At 42.2% G+C, this 22,236-nt stretch overlaps 1 protein-coding gene across 9 annotated transcripts in view; it reads left to right on the top strand.

Moving 5' to 3' along the window:
* Window positions 1-22,236, top strand: part of NDRG4 (NDRG family member 4) — a 637,307-nt gene that overhangs the window by 428,303 nt on the left and 186,768 nt on the right. Inside the window, exon 1 of one of the 9 annotated variants that reach the window (XM_069217406.1) lies at window positions 185-498. The exons of 7 other annotated variants lie outside the window; for them this stretch is intronic. In XM_069217406.1, the coding sequence (XP_069073507.1) occupies window positions 478-498 (21 nt within the window). In that variant the 5' untranslated portion in view covers window positions 185-477. Of the gene's footprint in view, window positions 1-184; window positions 499-22,236 lie in introns of those variants that run through there. One more of the 9 variants, XM_069217407.1, reaches the window with a different exon arrangement.

Raw genomic sequence — 22,236 nt, 5'->3', positions numbered from 1 at the left:
ATGCGTAGAGCGAGGGGGGCTGACAGACAAGTAGGCAGACGAGATAGGAAGACAGAAGGTACATGTGGGGGGACAGAGAGTAGGGGGTCGCGAGAAGGGAAGAACGCGAACGGGGGTCAGCGATGCACCTCAGGGCCACTATCAGATTAAAGAGAGGGGGGGAGGCGGTGATTGAGGTGGGAGCTTGGTGGGTGGGCCGCATCCATCAGTCGCATATCGATCTCTCCCACTGGAGCCAATGGGGGGGAGAGGGTGTTGGGATCAGCCATTCAGAGCCCCTGCCTGACATTACTGCAGCAAAATAAAAAAAAGTCCATCAGGCACGTGCGGGGGTGGGGCTGGGTGTATACCCCCTCCGGGGCTCAGAGACTGCAGAGCCGCTCACAGCATCCGTGCCTGCGCCCGAGAGCCTCGTCCGTCCGCCCATCTGTCCGCCTCCAGCAGCAGCGCTCCGGAGGACCGGCCCCGCTCGTCGATATGCCGCAGTGCTGGGACGGGGTATGTCAGTAGAGGGCGGGACCATACTGTGGTTGGGGACACGTTTTGGGCAAACACAACGCGACCAGCCGCTCCGTGCCCTTGTCCCTGTGATACAGAGAAGTCCGGGCAACCCGCGACACCTCTTGACACACCAGAGACCGGGAGGCTTATGGGGCATATTATCCTCGTAATTCTAGCTGGGCTCCTCCGCCTCTTCCCTATGCTTGTGTACCGTACTAGGTGCACATCTCCGAGGTGCTGGCGTGCGCCGTAAATCGCTTGCAGTGTGCTCATGCACGCCTACCTGTCGCTAAATGCGGGGATGTGCTTTATTGCACTGTACAGAATGCACGCATGTGCTTCTCCACGCCAGGGTACACAATGCGTGTTAAAGATGCAGTGTGTGTGGACCGTCTGAAGTGTGTCTGTTGTGGGCACATTAAACGTGTTTCATGTTCTTTGTTCACTGTGTATGTTCTGTATGTAGTGAGAATGTGTCTTATGTATTTCGTCCTATTTGTATCTATTGGTTATGCAGGTAATGGGAATTACGTTGCGCATGCAACGTGTGCATATTGTATGGACTGTGAATAAGAATATGTATTGCAATTACTGTGCAATTTGTGTGTGTATTCTGTATGTGTTTTACATGTAATAGATGCATTATTTATGGTACGCATTTATGTTCTATTATTGCGTTGGATGTGTGTCGTGTGTGCTGAGTATACGCAGTGATTGTATTATGTATTCTGCTTACATTTTAAACATGCATTGAATGCACGCTTATCATTCACAGTAAGCATATAACTCTGATTAGCATGTCTGTTTTACATGCGTCCATGAGCACACACATCAGCATGGGTTGAGTTGTGGCTGATTTATTGGAATGGAATTGTAGTCTGAGGATACAAATTGTCTGTAGTTTGCATATTTCATACATGTGTACTCACAGCCTGTGTATACCAGCATACATGCTTGTGTGTATGACGTGTGCTTAATGCGGGTTTGTTCCGTCCCAGCCCTGTTCTCACCAACCCCCAATCTAAAATGGTCGTCCCATCGCATGTGTTGCCTTGGGAGAGCATCACTGTGCAGGGTAGAGCTCCTTCCATCCCTGCCCTGAAGGCCTCTGAAGTAGAAGAGGCGCAGTCTGTCGTGCTCTTAATAATGCGTTTATATATAGTGTCCTCTTGAGTCCCCGAAGTGTTTTTAATTTACAAGAATGTAGTTTTAACAGTGCTAATTACTACTCGTTTTATTAGCCTCGGGGGGGTATCGTGACCTTTAGGCAGCATAATCCTTCCGTGCTACCTCACCAGTTTATTGTGCTGTCACCTAACCATATTACACACCCACCAACCCCTCACAGACCCTTCCTCATTATAAGTCTCGAATTAGTGCCTACCTCGGTCCCTTTTAAAATCCCCTACCCCCCGCCTTCGTCTATCCCCTCCACCCATTGGTTTCCCCCATTTGCTGACTTCGTTGTGCGCCCCAACTCCTGTTCCCGCTCAGTTTCTCTCTCTTTGGGCCTAGGACCGCAGAGACCGGCTTCTTCGCCCTCCCTGCCCTTCTGTGTGGTCGTGTCAGCGCCTTCCTTTGGGGTAAGGAATGAGGAGACTGGTGGGCCTGGAGTGGCAGTGGTGAGGGCTGGAGTGCCGTGCTGGCACCTAGGGCCATAAAACGCAGAGCTCAGGATAGTGCAGAGGGCGCCGCCCCTTCCCGCCATGAAAGGTCGTGGGGAAAAGACAAGGTCACGGCGGGAGGAGGGGCGCTGCTGGGGAGGTGACTGCACAAGGGCGGTGGACCATAGCACTTGGTATCGCGTGGGCGTTACTGCAAAGCGGACCAAGGGATGTCGGTGAAAGGTGAAAGTCACAGAAGGAGGTAGCAACCGCAGGGGAATCCTACCTTCAGGGGAGGCATACAGGACTTGCAATGGGCGCTTGGAGGACCGCAGCTAGGCGCTACAGGGATGACCCTCACTGAAAGGGAAGTTTACTTTCAGTGCTTTAAATGGGGAGGTACTGTCCGATGCTGAGTACCTGTACTTTTTTAATTTGAATGGGAGAGTACCTGCAGTTCACTGCACTGGAGACAATGCATTTATTGGGAGAGTACCGGAAATCCTCAGAGCAACCAGGTACTCCAAATAGTGAGTACCTGCGCTTCTATATTACCATTTAAAGCTCTGCTTTCACTGAAAGAGATACCACTGCAGTGAAAGGCTAATACATAAGCATTTGCAATACAATGGGTCTCGCGTTTTCTCGAAGTAGAGCTATTAGCGTTGTAAATTCCTAACTGGACTTTTCTTGCCACTGAAAATAAAAAGTAAAACAGTTGACTTAAGCGAGCCTTCGCTGTGAGCGCAGAGAGAGCGACAAAAGGAAAAAAAAGTTCGCTCGCAGTGAAAATTATCAGCAAAAGTGCAATTGTCGATGGCCAAGGCAGTAACAAAACTGCCCTAAGGAGGGACAAACCTAAAGCAGTTACCAACTAAAACAAATGATTTTTGAAAGGCAAGCGCATTAACGAGAGATAGTGAGGGGTGTGCGCTGGGCATGGTTAAAAGCCCAGGTACATACCAACATGTCAGAAAAGCAGCGCTTGCGCACTGCTATGCCCAACTTAAAAATGGCCACTTAGAGGTCACAGCTTGAACTGGTGCATCTAAAGGGGAAGATTATGTGTAGTGAAAGATATACCTCTGCTGGTGGTGGTCACAGCAAGATATGGCCTCTGCGGTGTTTGAGTGGTACTGCAGTGGCACGCCCACCACACAGAAGAGCATTTAATTGCAGGGATAGGACCACTTCATAAGGAGGTTCAGTCTGAGAAGCAGACTCATGGCAGTGATAGTTCCACTGTAAAAGAGCATCGCTGCAAGGAACGTAACTGTCCCTGAGAGGGAAGCCACATTGCAAGGGGGAGACAAAGGGCGAGGTCACTGCAAGGTGAATTTACTTGCAAGGAATGTACCCCTACATCTGAAGATCTCTGTAAGGGGTCTTGATTATAGTGGGTTGTCACTGATGCAAGGACGTGGTGGATAAACTGGGTCACTGCAAAGGAAGGCCACTGTGATGAGAGCAAGTCCAGGAGAAGGCCACACACAGCTAGTGTGTTAGTACATGCCTGGCGTCCAAGGTTTCTCTCATAGAACTAGGCATGAGTGGTCTCTCACTTGGCATGTGCTAGTACATATTCACCATTCAGGGTCTCTTTGGTTGCGCTCACCCTGCTAGAAGCCAGTTATAGATGATATCATGTGACAGTGATGTCTCATAGACGTTTTGTAAGTAAACATATAAAAATATACAATAGAGGCTGAACTTGTGGCAGTGGGCTAAGTTGTTGGCGTTTTAGGCTTTTTTCTTCACTGGCAATTCATGGCTTGTTTAGCTCTTGTAAAGCGGGTGGGGGGAAGACCTAGCTCACTGCCTTTGAAATTCAGTTTTTTTTTGTGAATGTAATTGGTTACATTATGTTTTCCTCTTTTTTTCCTAAAACAAACTCATACCGCACATGGGGTCTGTATGACTTTTTAGATTTCACTTAATGCTGTCCGGGGGATTCAAGCAAAAGCTTTTGTGGGTGTATTAACAAATTAGCTGGGTAGGCTTGTTATGCCAATGTTGTAGCTAACAATTTAATTGGCATTGTTAAAAAGGAAATCCTTCCTTCTGAGGATCCATTTTGGGCCATGTTTTACACAGTGGTGGTCGCCACTGGATAGTTATAGTTAGGATTGTGGTTCCATAGGACATGCATATTGTGTGTTGATGATAACTTTACTGCTGTGTGAGGAATCTCCATGAAACTTTCTAAAAAAGTGCTACTCTCTGACTATTTTGTGCATGGAATGTGTTGGGGGTGATCTGTCAAGCATGGGCCGAGAAAAGGGTGTCTGAAAAATGCATTTTCCCCTTCATTTTCCCATAGGTACTTTAGACACGGCATGCAGCCCCCTTCCCTGGGCGTATTTCGGCCCTAAGAACTGGCTTAGTTTTTAAGGGCGAGGAGGCACACCGTTCCTCTCCTCAGACCAATTTCAGGCTGGGTCCCGCATTGCCTGGGGCTTGGCACATTTTGTAAGAGGGAGGAGTCATGCGCCCCCTACCCTCCCAGAGCCACATTCTGCTCCATGGACCCCACCCCCAGGAGCCCAGCGCATTTTTTAAGGAGAGTGTGGTTGTGCTGCCCCCTTCCCTGAGCCTCTAAAGGCACAGGGATTCACATCCCCGGGGCAGCAAAATGAAGAAAAAGGGTAGTGGACGTACCCTCCCCCTCTGAGCCATTAATGGCCTTGGTAACTAGACACTTTCACTCAATTTCCACCCTTATATGGTATTTCCTTTGCATATGAAGACTAGCAACATCCATTTGACGGCTCAGTCATCCGCCAGCCTTTCCCTGTCTCTAGTTGTCGGTCCTACTGTCCATGTGTAGCAATGTGTGGTGTGTGTGTATATAATCATGAATGTAAGCATGTTGCATCTTGTAATGGACACCTCCATGTCAAGTGGTACCTTTGTGTCTCGTGATCTTTTGTGACAAATAATTGGATGTGACTCAATTTTATCAGCTTTCATTTGGCAGATGTACTAAAGCGAAGTAGTTATACAAACCAATATTCAATGCATTGCTCAAAAAAGCATGTTTTTGTCATCTCTCATAAACGTTTGTAGAGATTGAGCACCATTTTCATTAAATGAGAACATACTTTTGCATCAGTGAGCTGCAATTTCTTTTAAATAATTTTATTGATTTTTAAAGTAACAAAAGGAAACAAAGAAGATCGAAGGCAGCAGAGAAAATAGGGAGCAGGGGTAAGAATGGCCATAAGTTGAGAGTAACATTGATTGAGACAATTGGAACATCAAGGGGAAAGACAGAAATTGGGTTATGAGAAGGTTTACCTAGGGGAGAGGTAAAACCTAAACAGTCACAGCTAACGATCACAGCATTTTCCCTCAATTAAATGAAACAGTAGATTTCAGATTTGTAGTTGCTGGATACATTCTTACTTTATCAGGGTGGTTTCTGCACATCTTCGGTGTGATGTCTTTTATGCCTCATCATGTTGAATAGAAATTGGTTGATTAGGACATCAACTGATGGTGTACAGATGTCCTTAATGTCTGTTAGCACTGAATCATTAGCAACACAAAAGGATGTTGGACGGAGTGCTGAACAATGCAAACACTCACCCCCAGTCACAGATCTGGGTTTAATCCATCGTTCTTTTGCTCACCTCACCACCCCAGTTTGGACCCAGCCATATACAAATCAGTCTTGACCCTGTTCTTCATGGGAACAGTCCAGTCCGAACTGCCAAGCCAGGTCCTCACTGGACCGGAAACAAGCATCCTGGGACCTGCTTCAAGTTCAACCAACCCATGGAGAGGCAGTGAGGTTGTCGGGAGGAGCCTACCACTGGAATTGTTAGGTTATTTTGATTAATTTTGGAAGAAGCTGTTGCCTGGAAATCTAATTCCTCCATTTGATTTTGGTAATTGTTTTTTGATTGAGATTTTGGAGTATTTTCCTTTCCGCACAAAACTGCCTAAAATTAGTTTTTAACTCAGAAAAGTAACGTAGTGAACATGAGTGGAAACAAGGACATAGCAGGGATGTGGAATTTCTGTCGCCCAGGACAATTTGTTTTGGGTTTGAGGGCAACAAGTTTCATTTTTATTTTGTCCTTGGGACAAGTAGGCCCAATCCCCTGCAGCACAAACCCTTTAGCTGCCGGTTTACAAAGAAGTTGAACTGTATGCAGTGGAGGTAATGTGTGTGCCCGTATGTTAATGCTGTTCGAACTTGTACTTATGGTTAATTAATGAAAAGCCTTCAATAATAGGGTGAGCACTGTAAATAAACATTTTAAGGTCAGCCTGCACGACTGACAGTCGTTCCAGTAAAAACAAAAAATGTACACTCATGTTTGAAAAGTTTAACAATATGAGGCTAAGTATAATGTGCCCAGGATGCCCTCTGATTAGATGCAAATGTTTGCAGAAGCTTGTAAGCAAGAGTGATGATTCTTTGCTTTAAACAAAATGTTCAGAAAAAAATGCAAGTAGGAAAAAGAACGCTTCTCTAGAATTAAATTTTAGGTGCTATTTCTTTGAAGCGTCATTTAGTAAAATGTGTTGATGCATTCTAGTATTAAAAAAAAAATATTCCTGATGCATGATCAGTGTAAACATTTTCAACAAGATTATGGGAAGAATGAAAATAAACAAGCACTGGCAAAGCCAACCGTGGTGATACAGCCATGAAAAGACTGGCGGAGAACCAGGTCATAATCAGAAGAGAGCAAAAGAAACACCACACTCATTGTTTTCCAAAATCAGTCCCAAGGTTCAAGCTGCTTAGGGTTAGCTGCTGCACTGCCCCCTCCCCCCCCCACCAATAGCTGCAAACAGTAGTTACCATTGTATAAATAGCGGAATGCACATCACTATGGAACCTTGGATGCCCCCAAAGTCCTTCTACATCAATATGAAAGGAATTCCATACCAGGTAAAATTGAGGTCTCTGTATGCTTTATTTAATTTCAGATTGCCAACCAAATGCCTTCAGGCTTTCATGTTTTCACTACAATTTCATCAGCCAACACGTTTCATTCCTTTCAACAGGAATTTTCTCAGAGACGTTTTCTTGGTATAAATGTTTCTGTTGACATCAATGTATGTCATTCACATTGTATATATGGGATTTATTCATCCCATTGGGCGCTTCAAATCATGCTGTAGGTATATTGTTATCTAGTTTGATGTGATAAATCCTATTTCTCATGGTATCTAATATCCCAGTTTGGTTTTAGTAAGCATATTGCTCCCCCGAGTGCATCATATATGCCTGAAACACGTGGGAGAAGCAGTGCACTTAATGAAATCCAATTGGAGTATTAGGTACCGTCAGAGCTGGGTTTCATCACAGCAAGCTACAAGGTTTGATTGTGTCATCAGAATAATGAGATTGCATCATTATGTCAAAATTCACAAGAATCCAACATAAATGTTGTCAATTTTAAATGGCACATTATTTTTAGTATGGCATAAAAAATTTTTCTCAAAAAAGAAAATATTTATTGAAATTCGAAAGATCAACATTGCAGTGCATTATTTGGTGACCTGTTGTCTGGAATATAAATAATCGAAGGAATAGTTAATTTATGTTATTAACCATGTAGAATGTCAGCGAAAAATTCCCCCTTTCATTAATTAGTTTTTTAAAAGTGTGTTTTGTCTGTAAGAGTGGCTAGTCTTGGCACTTCCTCTTTGCAGCTATCAGCTAAGCGTAGACAGTGAATTGAGCTGTATGTTTGTATTTTATTCTCTTTTCATTGCTGCGGTGCTGACTGCTGAAGGGAATTTATTGAACTGCCTAGTATACTTTAAATCTTCAAAGGGATTTTCATTCTGAAACAACAAGAGACATTGACTTTCAAGCAGATCAGACTAATGCACTTGTTTTAATAGCATTGCATTAGCTGGGGCTGAATGTGATGTAATTCCTGTAAATTATGCAAAATAATTCCTGTATGACATAATTGCTATTTGTGCAAGGACAGTAGCCTAATTAAGGTATGGAGTAATTGCTTTCTTAGTATATTTTCTTTGACTAGCCAATGTTTACACATAATCTGAATGCAAAATATAGGAGTTAACCTAATGTACCACATCCTCCAAATGAAGCATGAACGCTTGCGAATAAGTGATTTTGAGATTTATTGCTTCTTTATGATGAGATATACTTATAGCATGCTTGGCTAACATGGTACATAAAGCCTGGGCTCTTTACATGAGCGTGAGTGTGTGTATATTTATACAGGAGCATTTAACTCTTCGGTAGCTCTGATCCTTTGTCCATAAGAAATTATGGTTTTCTTTTATTTAATTCCTTTAAGTCTGTTAGAGGAATCTGTAGCAGATTTGGCACCACATTGACCCTTCTTTCCCTGGTTCTGTGTTCCAGATGCTAGACATGTTAGCCAAAAGAGGTCAAAAGTTAACATGGGAATCACTTTACCTGGATTATCATGGTTGCCAAAAGGAGAAGAAAAAAGGTTTTTGCACCCTCACCCCAAGGTCCACCAGTGACCTAGGTGTTTCACTAAAGTACCTCATAAACAAAATCCTTCCAAGCCTTGCCATTTGGCTGGGAAGCATTGTGTCAGTCACCCAAACCTTTGGAGAAACCTTCTGAGCCTTCTCCAATGGGAGGGATGGGTGCTTCCTTTTTAGAATCAGCTTTTAGCTGTCTGTTGTCGAGAGACCTGCTGTGGACCACACCAAAAACACACAGTGGACTTTGTGCGAGCCCATTTCTTATTATTGGTTATAGCTCACACCTTCTCCATGCACTGCTTATATCCTTTCATATTACATAACTTATAGCATGTTCAATCATAGCATTTAACTAGACTCATGACATGTCTAATGAAGTCATTTATAAAAAACTGGGTATGATTGAGTGGTGAGTTGTAGTTAATGCACTACGGCTAGTGAGTTGCCAACAGTGTGTGTAGAGGTGCTCGAGTTATAGTAATTTGAAGGGGATGCATACATTATAAATTAATGATATAACTATACATTTAGAATTTCTAAAGTTCGTGCAGTTTGGTTTGTATAGAAAGAATAAATAAAGTTATAGTAATTTGAAGGGGGTGTGTGAATTAGAAATTTAAGATACAACTTTAACTTTAGAATTTCTAATGTTTGTGCAGCAAAAGTTTGGTTAGTATAGATAGAATAAATAAAGTTTTGCCAACCATAACTAATCTTGAACCTTTTTTTTTCAATTGAATTTCAAGGAATTCTTCTTTTTTAATACAAAAGCGTTTCAAATCATAGAGTGGAGTGTCCTAGAGTGGAATGGCATTGAGTGGAGTTGTGTAGAGTGGAATAGCATATACTGGAGTGGCATATAGTGAAATAGCACAGAGTTAAGTGGCGTAGAGTGGATTGGCGTACATAAAAGTGGCATAGAGTCAAAAAGTGTGGAGTAGCATAGAGTTGAATACCATAGAGTGTAGTGATGTAGGGTGGAATGGTGTAGAGTGGCGTAGATTGGAGTGGTGTACAGTGGAATAGTGTGGAGTGGCATAGAGTGGCATACAGTGGAAAAACATAGATTGGAGTTAAACAGAGTGACATACAGTGGAGTGGCATGTCCTACAGTGGAGTGAAGTGGCAAGTTGTGGAGTGGCATGCTTTAGAGTGGAGTTGCCTGACGTAGAATAGAGTGGCTGTCGTGGAGTTTCTGGGGGTGTGATGCGGTGGTGTGGACTGTTATAGAATGGAGTGGTATATTATACAGTAGACTAGCCTAGAGTGGCGTGTCATAGAGGGGTGTGTAGTACAGTTTCTCAGAGTGGGTGGGTGTAAGAGTGGAATGGCGTAGAGTGAACTGGTTTGTCATGGAGTGGAGTGGCATGGTGTGTAATATAGTGGTGTTGCATGTCATTAAGTGGAGTGGCATGTGGTAGATTCTAGTAGTGTGTCATACAGTGGAGTGGTGTGTCATAGTTGAGTGACATAGGGAGTCATAGAGTAGACTGGACTGTCGTAGAGTGCTGTATTGTAGAATGTGGTGACTTGTTATAAAGTGGAGTGGTATGTTGTGCAGTGGTGTGTTGTGTCGTAGAGTACTGTTTAAACAGATGTGTGAAAATAGATGAAAAGATGTAGATAAAATGTGTCAAATATAGATTATGTGGTGCAAAGGGTCTTTTTTGATAAATCTAAATTGTTTATTTAGACTTAAAGTTATTGGGTATGATTGACAAAGTTTCCGATTGCTTGCTACTCATAAAGATATTTTGCGCGTAGTATCTTTAAGATTGCGGAGTCTCCGTAAATTAAGTGATAGGACAGTCCTATGTTTTTATGTGTGGAGTCTCCGCAGTTGTGAAGATACTACCAATAAAATGCATTTGTGAATAGCAAACAGTGGTAAATCTACAGAAAAGTGCAAGCTTATGTTGTGAATCAGGACTAAAGGCACAAAAACGTAGTGCTATATCTATGGCTATAGTACCGCAGTAATTTTTCAGTATATGCAGTATGTGTGGATGGCAAAACAGTATATGATTGTCTGTTGATTGTCTTTACAAAAACAAAAGGCAGCCATATGGTTTAGATCACACTTCCGTGTTCTGGCTTTTAAAGGTAAATATAGTATCGTATTGTATTGTAAGTGTATGAAGAATGATGAGTCGATTTATTTTAGTGGATAAAAGTAAATAAAAGTTGTTTTATTCATTTATATATTTCCAAAAAAGTTGTATTAGTGCACTATATTTCCCCTTAAAATCCAGAACACAGATAATGTATAAAATGTTAATAATTAAAAAACACTGACTTACAGTATCTTTCCCCTTACTTCCTAATTAGTAATGCACTACTTCATAAACTTTTTTTAATATATAGAAAACTATAAATACATTTCCCTACCTATTACCGCTCTAATAAAGTGCTAATAAGCAGAGAAAAAACCTACTACTTACCTATATCTAAGGCCCTAAAACAGAATACAGCCTAAGTGCAGTAAACACAGCATCTTACTTTTGTATAGGCAGCCATTAGCTATTTGTATATTGCATTGTCATCGGCGAGTACCATGGTATGTTGCAAAATTACTGTTATACTGCAGCCCAATATATAACTAACTTTTAATGCCGTATAACTTGACAACCACAAACCCAATTTATTTAAAGTACCAGAAAGTGTCATCTACACATCATAATATGTATACCTGCTAAATTTCATTAAAATCCGACTGGGCGTTTGGTCGCTACAGCCAAGTACAAAGTCTATTGAAAATATATTGGTGTAAGAGCTCCCCTTTTTGTTTCTTTACACCCTCTTAAAAAATTACCACAAAACATCACATCATCTGCCAATATAGAAAAAGCAGTGGGTCTGCAAAGTTTCATGGAGATTCATCATATGGGGCAAAGGTATATGTCACCTTTCAAAAATCTGAGTAATTCTTACCTCTGGGAATCCTAACTATAGCTACAGAGTGCTTGCTGCATATATATATATATATATATATATATATATATATATATATATATATATATATACTAAAAAACAAATGTTACAGGAACAATATAGTTTGATTAACATTTTACACACACAAAACCACAAAAATTCTGCAGTTCTAGTTATACTCATTTCAGGAAACTACAACTCTTGCCTTATGGTAGCTATAACTCGCGCCGCCGCCAAGCACAGATTTCTCATCAATAAATTTATTGCAAATGTTGCAGTGATATCAATGATGCCATAGAAGATGTCATGACTGATGTAATTTTGGGGTAACTAGTGCATTGCGAGGGCGTGGATTGTAGTTACCTTAGGGCATGAGTCATAATTTCTTGAGATAAGTACAACTATAACTGATGAATTTCTATTGTTTTGTGTGTGTAAAATCTAAACCGAACTATAGCATCCCTTTAACCTTTGTAGTATTTCATTACCATGCACCTATGGCCAGACCCTGTGTCCAACCCACCCCCACATCCCCTCCTGCATGCGTCTAACTTTAAATGCAGCTCTGTGAGTTGGTGTGTGACTGTATGGGTGTGCGAGTGTGTGTGGGAGTGTAAGTGGGAGTGTAATTGTGTGTGTGATTGGCTGTGTGGATCTGTAACTGGGTGTGTGAGTGGTTTGGTGGGTCTGTGAGTGGGTGTGTGAGGGTCCGTATGCATGTGTGAGTGGTTGTGGATGTCTGAGTGGCTGTGTGAGTGATTGTGTGGCTCTGTGACTTGGTGTGGTAGTGGTTTTGTGGGTCAGTAGGTGTGCAAGTGGTTTTATGGGTCTGTAAGTGGCTGTATGGGTGTGTGTATGAATGAATGAATAGGTGTGTGTTTCGGTCTGAGTGGGTGTTTTGTTTTGTTTGTTTTTGGGTTCTGGATCTGCGCCTGCAAAAAAAAAAAAAACAGTTTTGGGCATTCTCTTAACCATGATGGGTCCTTTAGAGACCCTCTAATCAGTTCTATGGGGTCAGGATACCTCTATCCTGACCTCTTCCACCATTTTTATCCATATTTTATCTTTCCCTGCCCCCTTCAGTAAGGGGGGTGGGGGAAGTTAGCCACTAATCCAACAGCGGTTGGATTAACACATGATAATTATTAAATATTACTTTACGTTTAAAAAAACAGAAATTCACTGAAAAAAAAAACAAAGGTTATCTGATGTTATAGTTACGAAATAGATTTTTTTTTTAAACGGTTAGTGGTACATTATAATTAGGTTCACATTTTATATGCACAAAACTATAGAAAATCAGCAGTTAGTGCTATTTCAAGTAATTATAACTCGTGCCACAAAGTAACTTTAGGCAACAAGCTATGGTTTCTTAACATGAAATTACACCAAATTTGGGAGGAAGCTAGATTTTGGTTCATAGATAGTGCTTTTTGAGATTTGGTGTAAATCCATTCAGAAGTTTTTGAGAAATTAAGGTTCAAAAATATTTGTATATCTAGATTGTTGGTCCACGAGACTCTTGCAGGAGTGCCAATTTAAAAATAGAACATTCTGATTGCCCAGGGAGGTTTATTTCCCTTGGGTCAATTCGCTCCTGTGGGGGTCAGACTCCTACTGAAGTGAGAGCTCTGATTGGCTGCCAGCAACATAAGAAAAAAGTTGCTGGCAGCCATTGCAACACTTTTGGACTTAGTCCCCGCCCTGAAGTAAAAAAAAAAAAAAAAGAAATCAAAGGGAGCAGGGTGGGGATGTCCTGTCCTCCTTGGTCTAACTGGGGGTGGGGGGGTGGAGGGGGGCGGAGGTGGACAGAGGGGCCCCCCCATTGTATATTTAAGGGGCAGAGGTGCACTGCTCCCCTCCCGAGTCAATATATGCCCCAGGCAGCCAACCCCTGGGGCTGCATTTCACAAGGGGAGGTTGGCACGTGGCCCCCATCCGTGTGCTGTTATTTGCCCTGGGGAGCCCAACTCCGGGTCTGAAAAGTGCAGAAAAGTTGAATGGGACCATGCTGACCCCTCCCTGAGCCTCCTAAGGCCCCAGGGACCCCATCTCCCATGGTTGATTTTGTTAATTATGGGGAAGGGGCCCATGGGGCTCCCTTGACGAGCCATTATAGGCCCCAGGGAGCCCACCCCAAGTGCCAACATTTCTCAAAAAAGGGGTTGGGGAAAGGGGCCCCCTACTTTTCAATACAAAGATTTATAAAGTGTTCAATACCTCTAATCACCTATGGTGCATTAGAAGAACATGCCTTTTGTAAACACTTGCACCCATTAGCTTGATACAGGCTGTAGAAAATTAGGTAGAAAAGTAACATGGTAGGTAGCCACAGCTATGTAAACTATAAAACAAATGAACACGCTCATTGGATGATGGCATGTGAGATGTTATCAGTGAAGTCATAAATGATGGCATAAAACATGTCATGAGTGATGTAACGTGAGGTCATCAGCAGTGCATCAAATTATATTTATAGTTAACAGAAAATTTGTGAATTTCTGTGACTTTTTTAGTTCAAAACATTAATGTTTTCAATGACATATTAAACTATCTATAATGTCTCTTTAACCATATATATATATATATATATATATATATATATATATATATACACTCTGCGGTCCCCAGTAGGTAGTTACAGTTAGGACCTACTTTCCATAGGAAAAGCGTTTTTTGACTTGGCTATATCTTGGGTGCTGTTTGACGAATCTTCAGAAATTTTCCTAAAAACACGCCAAGTTGGGTCTTGTTGTGCATGGAAAGTTTCAGAGCAGGGGTGTGGAATTTAATAAAATATCTACCTGTTCATGGGACAAGTCGCTCCCTAAATCCACTTGTTCTGTAAAAAAAAATCTACTTGTCCCTTTGGTGCTGTATAGTGCGGTGACAAATTATGGCAGTGATCCCATTATGTAAGAGCTCTGATAATAGCCTCTCTGATTATGGCAGGGTTAATACTATAGTTACTATAGTAGGGTTGAATAGTAGCATTTTCAAGCCCTACTATAGCAATTTCCTCATTTTGTCACCTTTCCGTGGATCTACGTACTAGGGCTGGAGGAAGCAAAAAACAATAGTTCCAGTGCTGGAATGCCTTTGAGTCTTTGCAAGCCTACTAACTTACATGTTTTAATGCTTTTCCCCAGCTCTTATCTAACCTTTTCCCATAATGAGAAAGGTTGGAAATTTACTCCTGACAAGGGCAGAAGTAGAAGTTCTTCTAGGGTGGGGAAAACAGTAGGTTGGAGGGAAAGTGAACTTGTAAACGCTCAATAGATTTTTCACATGAGCAAATCTGAACATGTATATATGCGCGTGCTAAAATTAAGTTCACAAATATTTTCTATGAGTACGATTTCCTGGTCCGCTTCTGTACTCTTTTGTGAATTCATGAAAGCCACTAATTAAAAGACGTATACCATGGGTACACTTTTGTGACTTTCTTTAAGAACTGGGCCCCCAATTAGGTCTGGCACTTACCAAGACATTTTATTTTTATTTGATTTCGATTTCTCCCTCTATTCACCTATTGGCTGGCTTCACTGTGAGGGACAGCATTCTGCTCTTTCACAAGGAGCCTATTGGCACACAAAGTAGTTTTGTTCAGTGCCAGAAATCATTGTGGCAATTCGTGCTTTTTGAATCCCCAAAACATTTTTTGCTTTTTGCCAATGTTTGTTGCAATGGTTAGGGTCTGGCAGCTCCAATAACAATAAGGTGTTACAAAAGCAGTGTCAAAACAAGACATGCAATGATAAAACCAAAAGACTGACAACCAGTGTCTGATCGGTTGACTTTGCCAGTGCTTGTTTATTTTCATGTTTCCCTTAATCTTGTTGAAAATGGTTACATTGATTTTCCATTATGAATATTTGGAAATACTGGCATGCATCAACGCATTTTACTAAATGCTGCTTCAACAAAATAGTACCTAACATTTCACAGTAGTTTAGCAAAAACTGTTTTTTTGTTCTACTTGCATTTTTTTTCTGAACATTTATTTTGAAACCAAAGAATCATCACTCTTGCTTACAAGGTCCTGTAAACTGCATTTTATCAGCGAGTGAGAGCGCATTCTGGGAGCATTATACTTAGCCTCACATTGTTAAACTTTTCAAGCATGTATGTACACTTTTAAAAAAAATATATTTTTACTGGAACCACTGTCAGTGCACTGTGACCTTACATTATTTATAGCGTTCACCCTAATAATAAAGGCTTTGCATTAATGATCCATAAATACAAGTTCGAACAACATTAACATATGGGCACAGATAATACCACAACTGCAGACTGTTCCCTTCCCTGGAAACTTGCAGCCAAAGGGTTTGTGTTGCAGGGGGGTGGGCTTACTTGTCCAGAGGATAAAATGAACATTTAACACTTGTTGTCCTTGACCCCAAACAATATATCCTGGGTGTTGGGCTATAGGAATTCCACATCCTTGTTGGGGAGATCTGTCAAGCGGTGGCCGAGAAAAAGGTGGTAAAAAAAGTGTGTTTCCCATGTTAAATCCCATAGTGATTTTAGAAGCCACTACAGCCTAAACTGCTGAACGGAACTACACCATATTTAACAGAAGGAAAGCATGCTTTTTCTTATTTGGTGTAAATCCGTTCAGTATTTTTTCTGAAATAAAGGAAATCCAAATTTGTATATCTAATATTGCGACGAATTTGCAAATACTCCCGATCTTGTGCAGAGATCTGATTGGATGCCAACACTTCAACCAAGAAGTGTTGACAGCCATTTTGGGACCCAGCTTCAGCCAAGTCCCAAAAATAAATGCAAAAAAAAGGGGGGACAGGGTATACTCTAACCCCCTAGCCTTGGTACTGCTGTCCCTGTCGGACCATGCCAGGGCTGAAAAGCATTTTTAAAAACTTTATGGCAAAATTCACGAATATTCCTTAATTTTGCCTTGATTCAAATAAAAAACGCAAGCGCAGTCTCCCACACTTGTTTTTAATGTGGCCCCGAGTGGGCGGGTACCGGGGGCATGCCCATTTTATAAAAGAAATGGAGGGGGTATATGGGGCTCCCCTACAAGGGCTTTTACTTATGCCCCAGGGACCACCACCTCCCCAGGGCTACTTGAATATAAATATGTAGGGGGGGCTGCATGAACCCCCTCGTAACCCGGGACCATCCCCTTCCCGGGGCTTTGTTAAAAAATGAGTGGGGCCGCTTGGACCCCCCTCTCCTGGAGCTTTCAGAAGCCCTGGAGACCACCACCTCCCCAGGGTGAAATTAAAAATGAAGGAGAGGTAAGCGCAGCCCCCCCTGGACTCGGGAACCACCACCTTCCCAGGGCCAATTACTTACGTAAAAAGAGGGAGGTGGGCTACTGCTATCTCGTGAGGTTCCCACCCTCTGGAGATAGTGGTTGGCTTTTGCTTAGCAGGAGCTGTGATGCCTCCCACCAAGCAAAAGCAAATACTCTGCTTCCAGCAGGCGGGAGCTGTCAAAATGCCCCAACTTGCTGTAAGGGAACTTTTCATCTCTTTCCCTGCCCACAGATATGTGGGCAGCGAAAGATATGAAAGCATTGCTCCCGCTTGCAGGGAGCTGAATTTCCAGCAGCTCCTTACGTGAGGGAGCAGTGCTACCTCCCGCAGGAGGTGGGGGGCCAACTGGAGCTGCAGGGGCCTTGGCTCCTTCCCCCCCCCCCACGGTCCCTGCGCATGACCAAGAAAAGCAAGTGTTTTACCCTGCAGTTCCCTCATTAACATTTATCTTTAATCCTAGATGAAGATATTTGCATCCTTGCTTTTTTCGAGCACAATATATCTCATGTAGTGACTGTGACTAGAGGGTTCTTTCTTGTAAACTGCTGCTGAGACCAGAGAGTGTGATCTACCTTTTAAAAACTACAAGTATGTGAAATGGCTAAGAAGCCCAAACCGTTCGCCCCACACCTATATGCATTAGTAGTATGCAACGTCTTCCCGCCCAATTCCCAGCATGATGGACAAGCTTACTGGAAGGCTCCCGAGCATGTTTCCTTCGCTTTTTGGAGAAGCGTTCTTGCTGCAGAGGAATATGATAACATCTCCACCATATAATTAAGCACTTACGTTTGTAAAGTTCAAATCATCCCCCGGTGTTTTCTTTGCAGTTCCACCTTGAAAAGATATCTGATGACGAAGCTTGAGCAACAATCACATTGACAAAGTTATAGATGCACAAGGTCACCCTAGACATTACCTCAGTGTCCTTTAAGCAGCTGTAGTGTAAGAGATGCAATATACCCAACGAGGTAGCACTTACAAATTAGCTAGTAAGTAGAAAGTACTCCAGTTGGGTAGACATTCTGCACAAAACTGTGTCCTCTTGGATAAATATGCGTGGCAGGATTCATTCTGGCACAGTGCTCAATTCACAGAAATTAAACCTCAATTAGAAGCACTTACAGATATAAACAAAGCTGGTGTCAATTAGAAGCACCTACAGATATAAACAAAGTTGATGCCCAAGTTGAAGCTCCTCTTCTGTAAAGTACTAATCATCCTGATATCTTGTACATGGCCAAGGCAAAGCAAGTGCAATATTTGCAGTAAAATTATTGACGATAAAACAGTGCAGGGGGGGCCGCATGGCCCCCTGAGCAGCATGAGGGACCACCACCTCCAGAGCAAAGGGATTCAGTTTCGGATCCCCCGAGGCCCGTGGACCACCACCTCCCCAGGCAATGCCCATTAGAGGGTGGCCACACGGCCCCCCTCAAGGAGCCAATAATGACCCTGCAGACAGCCAACTCATAGGGCCAGCTCCTGCTATGATCTGGGGTGCCTGCCATCGGGACATAGATGTTTGCTTTTGCTTGGTGGGCTCTGACAGTTCCCCCCAAGCAAAAGCAAACAAAGTCCGCTTTCTGACAGCAGGAGCTGTCAAACAGCTCCCACTGGCAGAAAGCAGAGTATTCATCTGTTGCCCTGCACACAAATATGCGTGCAGGGAAACAGATGAAAAAATTGCTCCCACAAAGCAGGAAGTTGCTATTTAAAGCAGCTCCCTGCTTCTGGGTGTACTGCTGGCTCCCACAGGACGTGGAGAGCTGGCTAGGACTGCTGGAACCTTGAAGCTCCCCACGTGTCCTATGACTCTCTCTTCCATCCCATAATGGGATGGAAGAGAGAGAGAGATTGTCATTGCAATGGTCTCTCCGTGCAATGACTTGAAACTGTCACACTGGGCAGCTGTTAGGTTCGAATGACATAGACATGTTTTGCTACACAGCACAAGAGTGTCGCTGGTGGTCTGCTGGTAAAGCGCGTGAACTGTCTCCCTGTAAGTTGAAAGTTCTAATCCTGGTAATGTGTATGTTTACATACTATTTTTTTAAAAAATATTAAAGATGCCTATTGGTGCAACATTTACGTGTTTTTCCCATCACACTTTTCAGTTTGAATGTCATAGCTATGTGTTCATACCAAGCAGTTAAGAGTCATCTGTGGCTTAGTGGTTAAGGGCTCAGGCCTCTACCTCAAAGGTTGAGGTTTCCAGTCTAGGTGTGTTGGAGATTTTTTTCTCTGATTTATTTTCCATTCAAATTCAATTATTTAAGATACATACCGAAAGGAGATCTCACTCTTTCTAATTGACAAATATATTTTGCTTTTCAATGTGTCCGGAAACATCTCATTCTAAGTATAACATTAATCAAAGCCTAAAAAACTCTCTCTCTCTCCCTGTCACTCTCTTTCTTTTTCAATCTTTCTCCCACTCACACACCTACTCAGACCCTTACGCACCCACTCACAGCCGCGGTCAGACCCTCACGCACTCACTCAGACCCACTGAGACACTGACGCACCCACTCACATATCCACTAAGACACTGACGCACCCAGACACTTCAGCAGCCACTCTGAAACCCAGATACACCATGTCACACCTATTCTCACACGCTGAGAGACAGGCAGCGGACAACTCCCGCTGCACGTGGCCAAAGGCCGTGCGCAGCGTGGGGTTGGGTGGTTTGGGGAGTTGACTGTAGTGCCTGGCCACAAGCCAGGCCTTACGGCCAACCTCGACTGCTCATGGCCAAGGTTGGATTAACGTATAGTAATAAAAATTACTTTACGTTAAAAAAAACATAGAAATTCACTTAAAATACCAAAGATTACAGGAACGTTTTAGTTAGGCTCACATTTTAGACATGCAAAACCATAGAAATTCACCTGTTAGACTTACCTTAAGTAACTATAACTTGTACCCTAAAGTAAGTATAACTAGCGCCCTGGCCATGCACTGCGAGTTATAGTTACCTTAGGGCACAAGTTATAGTTACTTCAGATAACTATAACTATAACAGATAAATTTCGATGTTTTTGTACGTTTAAAATGTGAGCCTAACTATACCCTCCCTGTAACCTTTGTTTTTTAAGTGAATATATAACGCCACACGATAAATCAATAATAACACGCTCTCAAGTCAGTGAAAACACAACTTTTACTACTTGCATGACGCGATGTGAACAAGCCCGGTTATCGGGCGACACGCATCATGCAAGTAGTAAAAGTTGTGTTTTCACTGGCATGAGAGCACATCATTATTGATTTATTGAGGCGTTTGGAATTATTTGCCAGGTTTCTCCGCTGGCGGAGACGCACCACCCACCCATGGGTAATGTACCCAGGAGGAGCAATTGTTTTTTGGATATATAAATATATTTCACTGAAAAAAAACAAAGGTTATAGAGACGTTATAGTTAGGTTTTGAATTTACTCATCCAAAACCATAGAAAATCATCAGTTATAGTTAGAGTTCTTTGAAGTAGCTATAACTCGTGCCCCTGCTATGCACAGTTTTTATATTGAATAATTTGACTGCTAATGTTTCATTTATATTTTTAATGACGTTATATAAGTTCTCACAAGTGCTGAATATCTGGAGTAACTAGCAGTGCATGGCGAGGGTGCGAGTTATAGTTTCCTTAGGGCACGAGTTATAGCTACTTGAAATAACTCTAACTATAACTGCTGTATGTCTATAGTTTTGTACGAGTAAATTCAGAACCTGACTATAACGTCCATGTAATCTTTGTTTTTTTTCAGTGAAATATATTTATATATCCAAAAAACAATTGCTCCTCCTGGGTACATTACTTTTTTTAAATTTGGAAGCTTCTAAACAGATAAGATGATGGGTAGGCTGAGTAAACAGATGTGGAAAGAGAACGCTGTAGTTCTGCGGACGTCTTTTTCTCTTTAACTGATTTTCGCCCCTTTAAAAAATATATTATGCTTCAAACTACCAAAAACGCATACCTCCCCTCACATTTTAGCCATCTGGTTCCATACTTGCATTAATATCTCAATGCAAATTTACTTCAGCCTGCTATTCAGGAAAGGCTTTAAATTCAGCAGCAACTATTCTAACAAAGCAAAGCTTCAAAGAAAAATGGCAAAGTTATTAAGGGTAATAATAAATGCCTTTTCAGTGAAAACGGGCTCAAATGTGTACATAGAGGCGGTATTATTGCGTGTGTATGTATATGTGTGTGTGTGTATATGTATGTATATATATATATATATGTATTATTGATAAATATATACATTGACATATACATAGACATATGTATCATATATTAATAGATACAAATCCTGAGTGGGTTGTTAGCTTTGTGTCAATATTTTATTGATGTTACATTTACAAAATTGAGTTTCGGCCGCTGTCTCGTACAGCGTGACCTTTGTCGAACAAGGTCACCAAACTCCAACTTCACACTTACATACTCCCCCCCTTCCCCTCAGCCCCCATTCCTTCACTCCCCCCCCAACCCCACCGCGGATCGATCGGGAGACATTTGGAACCTTCGTATGTTACCCTCACAGTAGTGTTCTGAGTTTTGGCTCGGTGCTCTCAGAAGTGTACGGCCTGCCCTGGTTCCCACAGATCTTAGTTGGTTCCTTGTTCCCCATACCCTACCCATTCTATTATCCCTCCCCTCTCGGTTGCCCTCACTAGCATTATTCCCTGTCCCAGCCGCCCAATACCTTCCCAAATTTCCGGGGGCATCCCCTGCCCTCGTGTGCCAGTTTTTCCAGGGCATGGCATCTCTGCACTTCATCCTCCCAGTCACACACCTTTGGCCGTCCGTGGTTTTCCATTTCTTCACGATTTCTCTTTTGGCCGGCAGGTGCCAAACAATAACTTTTGAATGTAATTGCTCCATTAATATCTAAGGGTCCAGTTCATAAAGCCATTTGTGTGCTTCTGTTAAAATTTCATAATTGGCAATTTTTTAAAATGTGAATCCATGTTTGCAGTTCACCCTGGAAAAAGATGTTCTCGTGTATACTTGAACATGTGAGTAAATCATTTCCTGTCGGGTGTAATTCGGTGTTCTAGTCCTGGAATAGGGTTTTCTGCTGCAAAAAATCCTTGTACGGTTAGAACGTTTTAAACTTTTTAAAAGCAATTCAGTTTTTTAAGTTTCGTGGTGAAACTGTGCTAATGTGAGGTATTTGCACTTGTGTAAATATGCTGCACAGACTTGGATTTCACAGAGGAATTTCAGAACTACTCCTGCGAAACTGGGTCTGTCTCAGTTTCCCAAGTATAATCCTGGAATGTTCTCTGTATTCCAGAAAAATCATATATATACTCCAAATGCAAGCATAAATCTGTAAATATGTAACATTTATAATCCTGGCCAGTTTGGGAATTTTTATTTCAGAAAAGAGGGTACAGGGAAATGTGCTCATACCTTACTCTTGCGCCCACACTTCTTTCC

Source organism: Pleurodeles waltl, chromosome 12 (genome assembly GCF_031143425.1).
Source record: "Pleurodeles waltl isolate 20211129_DDA chromosome 12, aPleWal1.hap1.20221129, whole genome shotgun sequence".
Lineage (NCBI taxonomy): Eukaryota > Metazoa > Chordata > Amphibia > Caudata > Salamandridae > Pleurodeles > Pleurodeles waltl.
The sequence above is the reverse complement of the archived record's forward strand: the minus strand, read 5'-3'. Positions and strand labels throughout refer to the sequence as shown.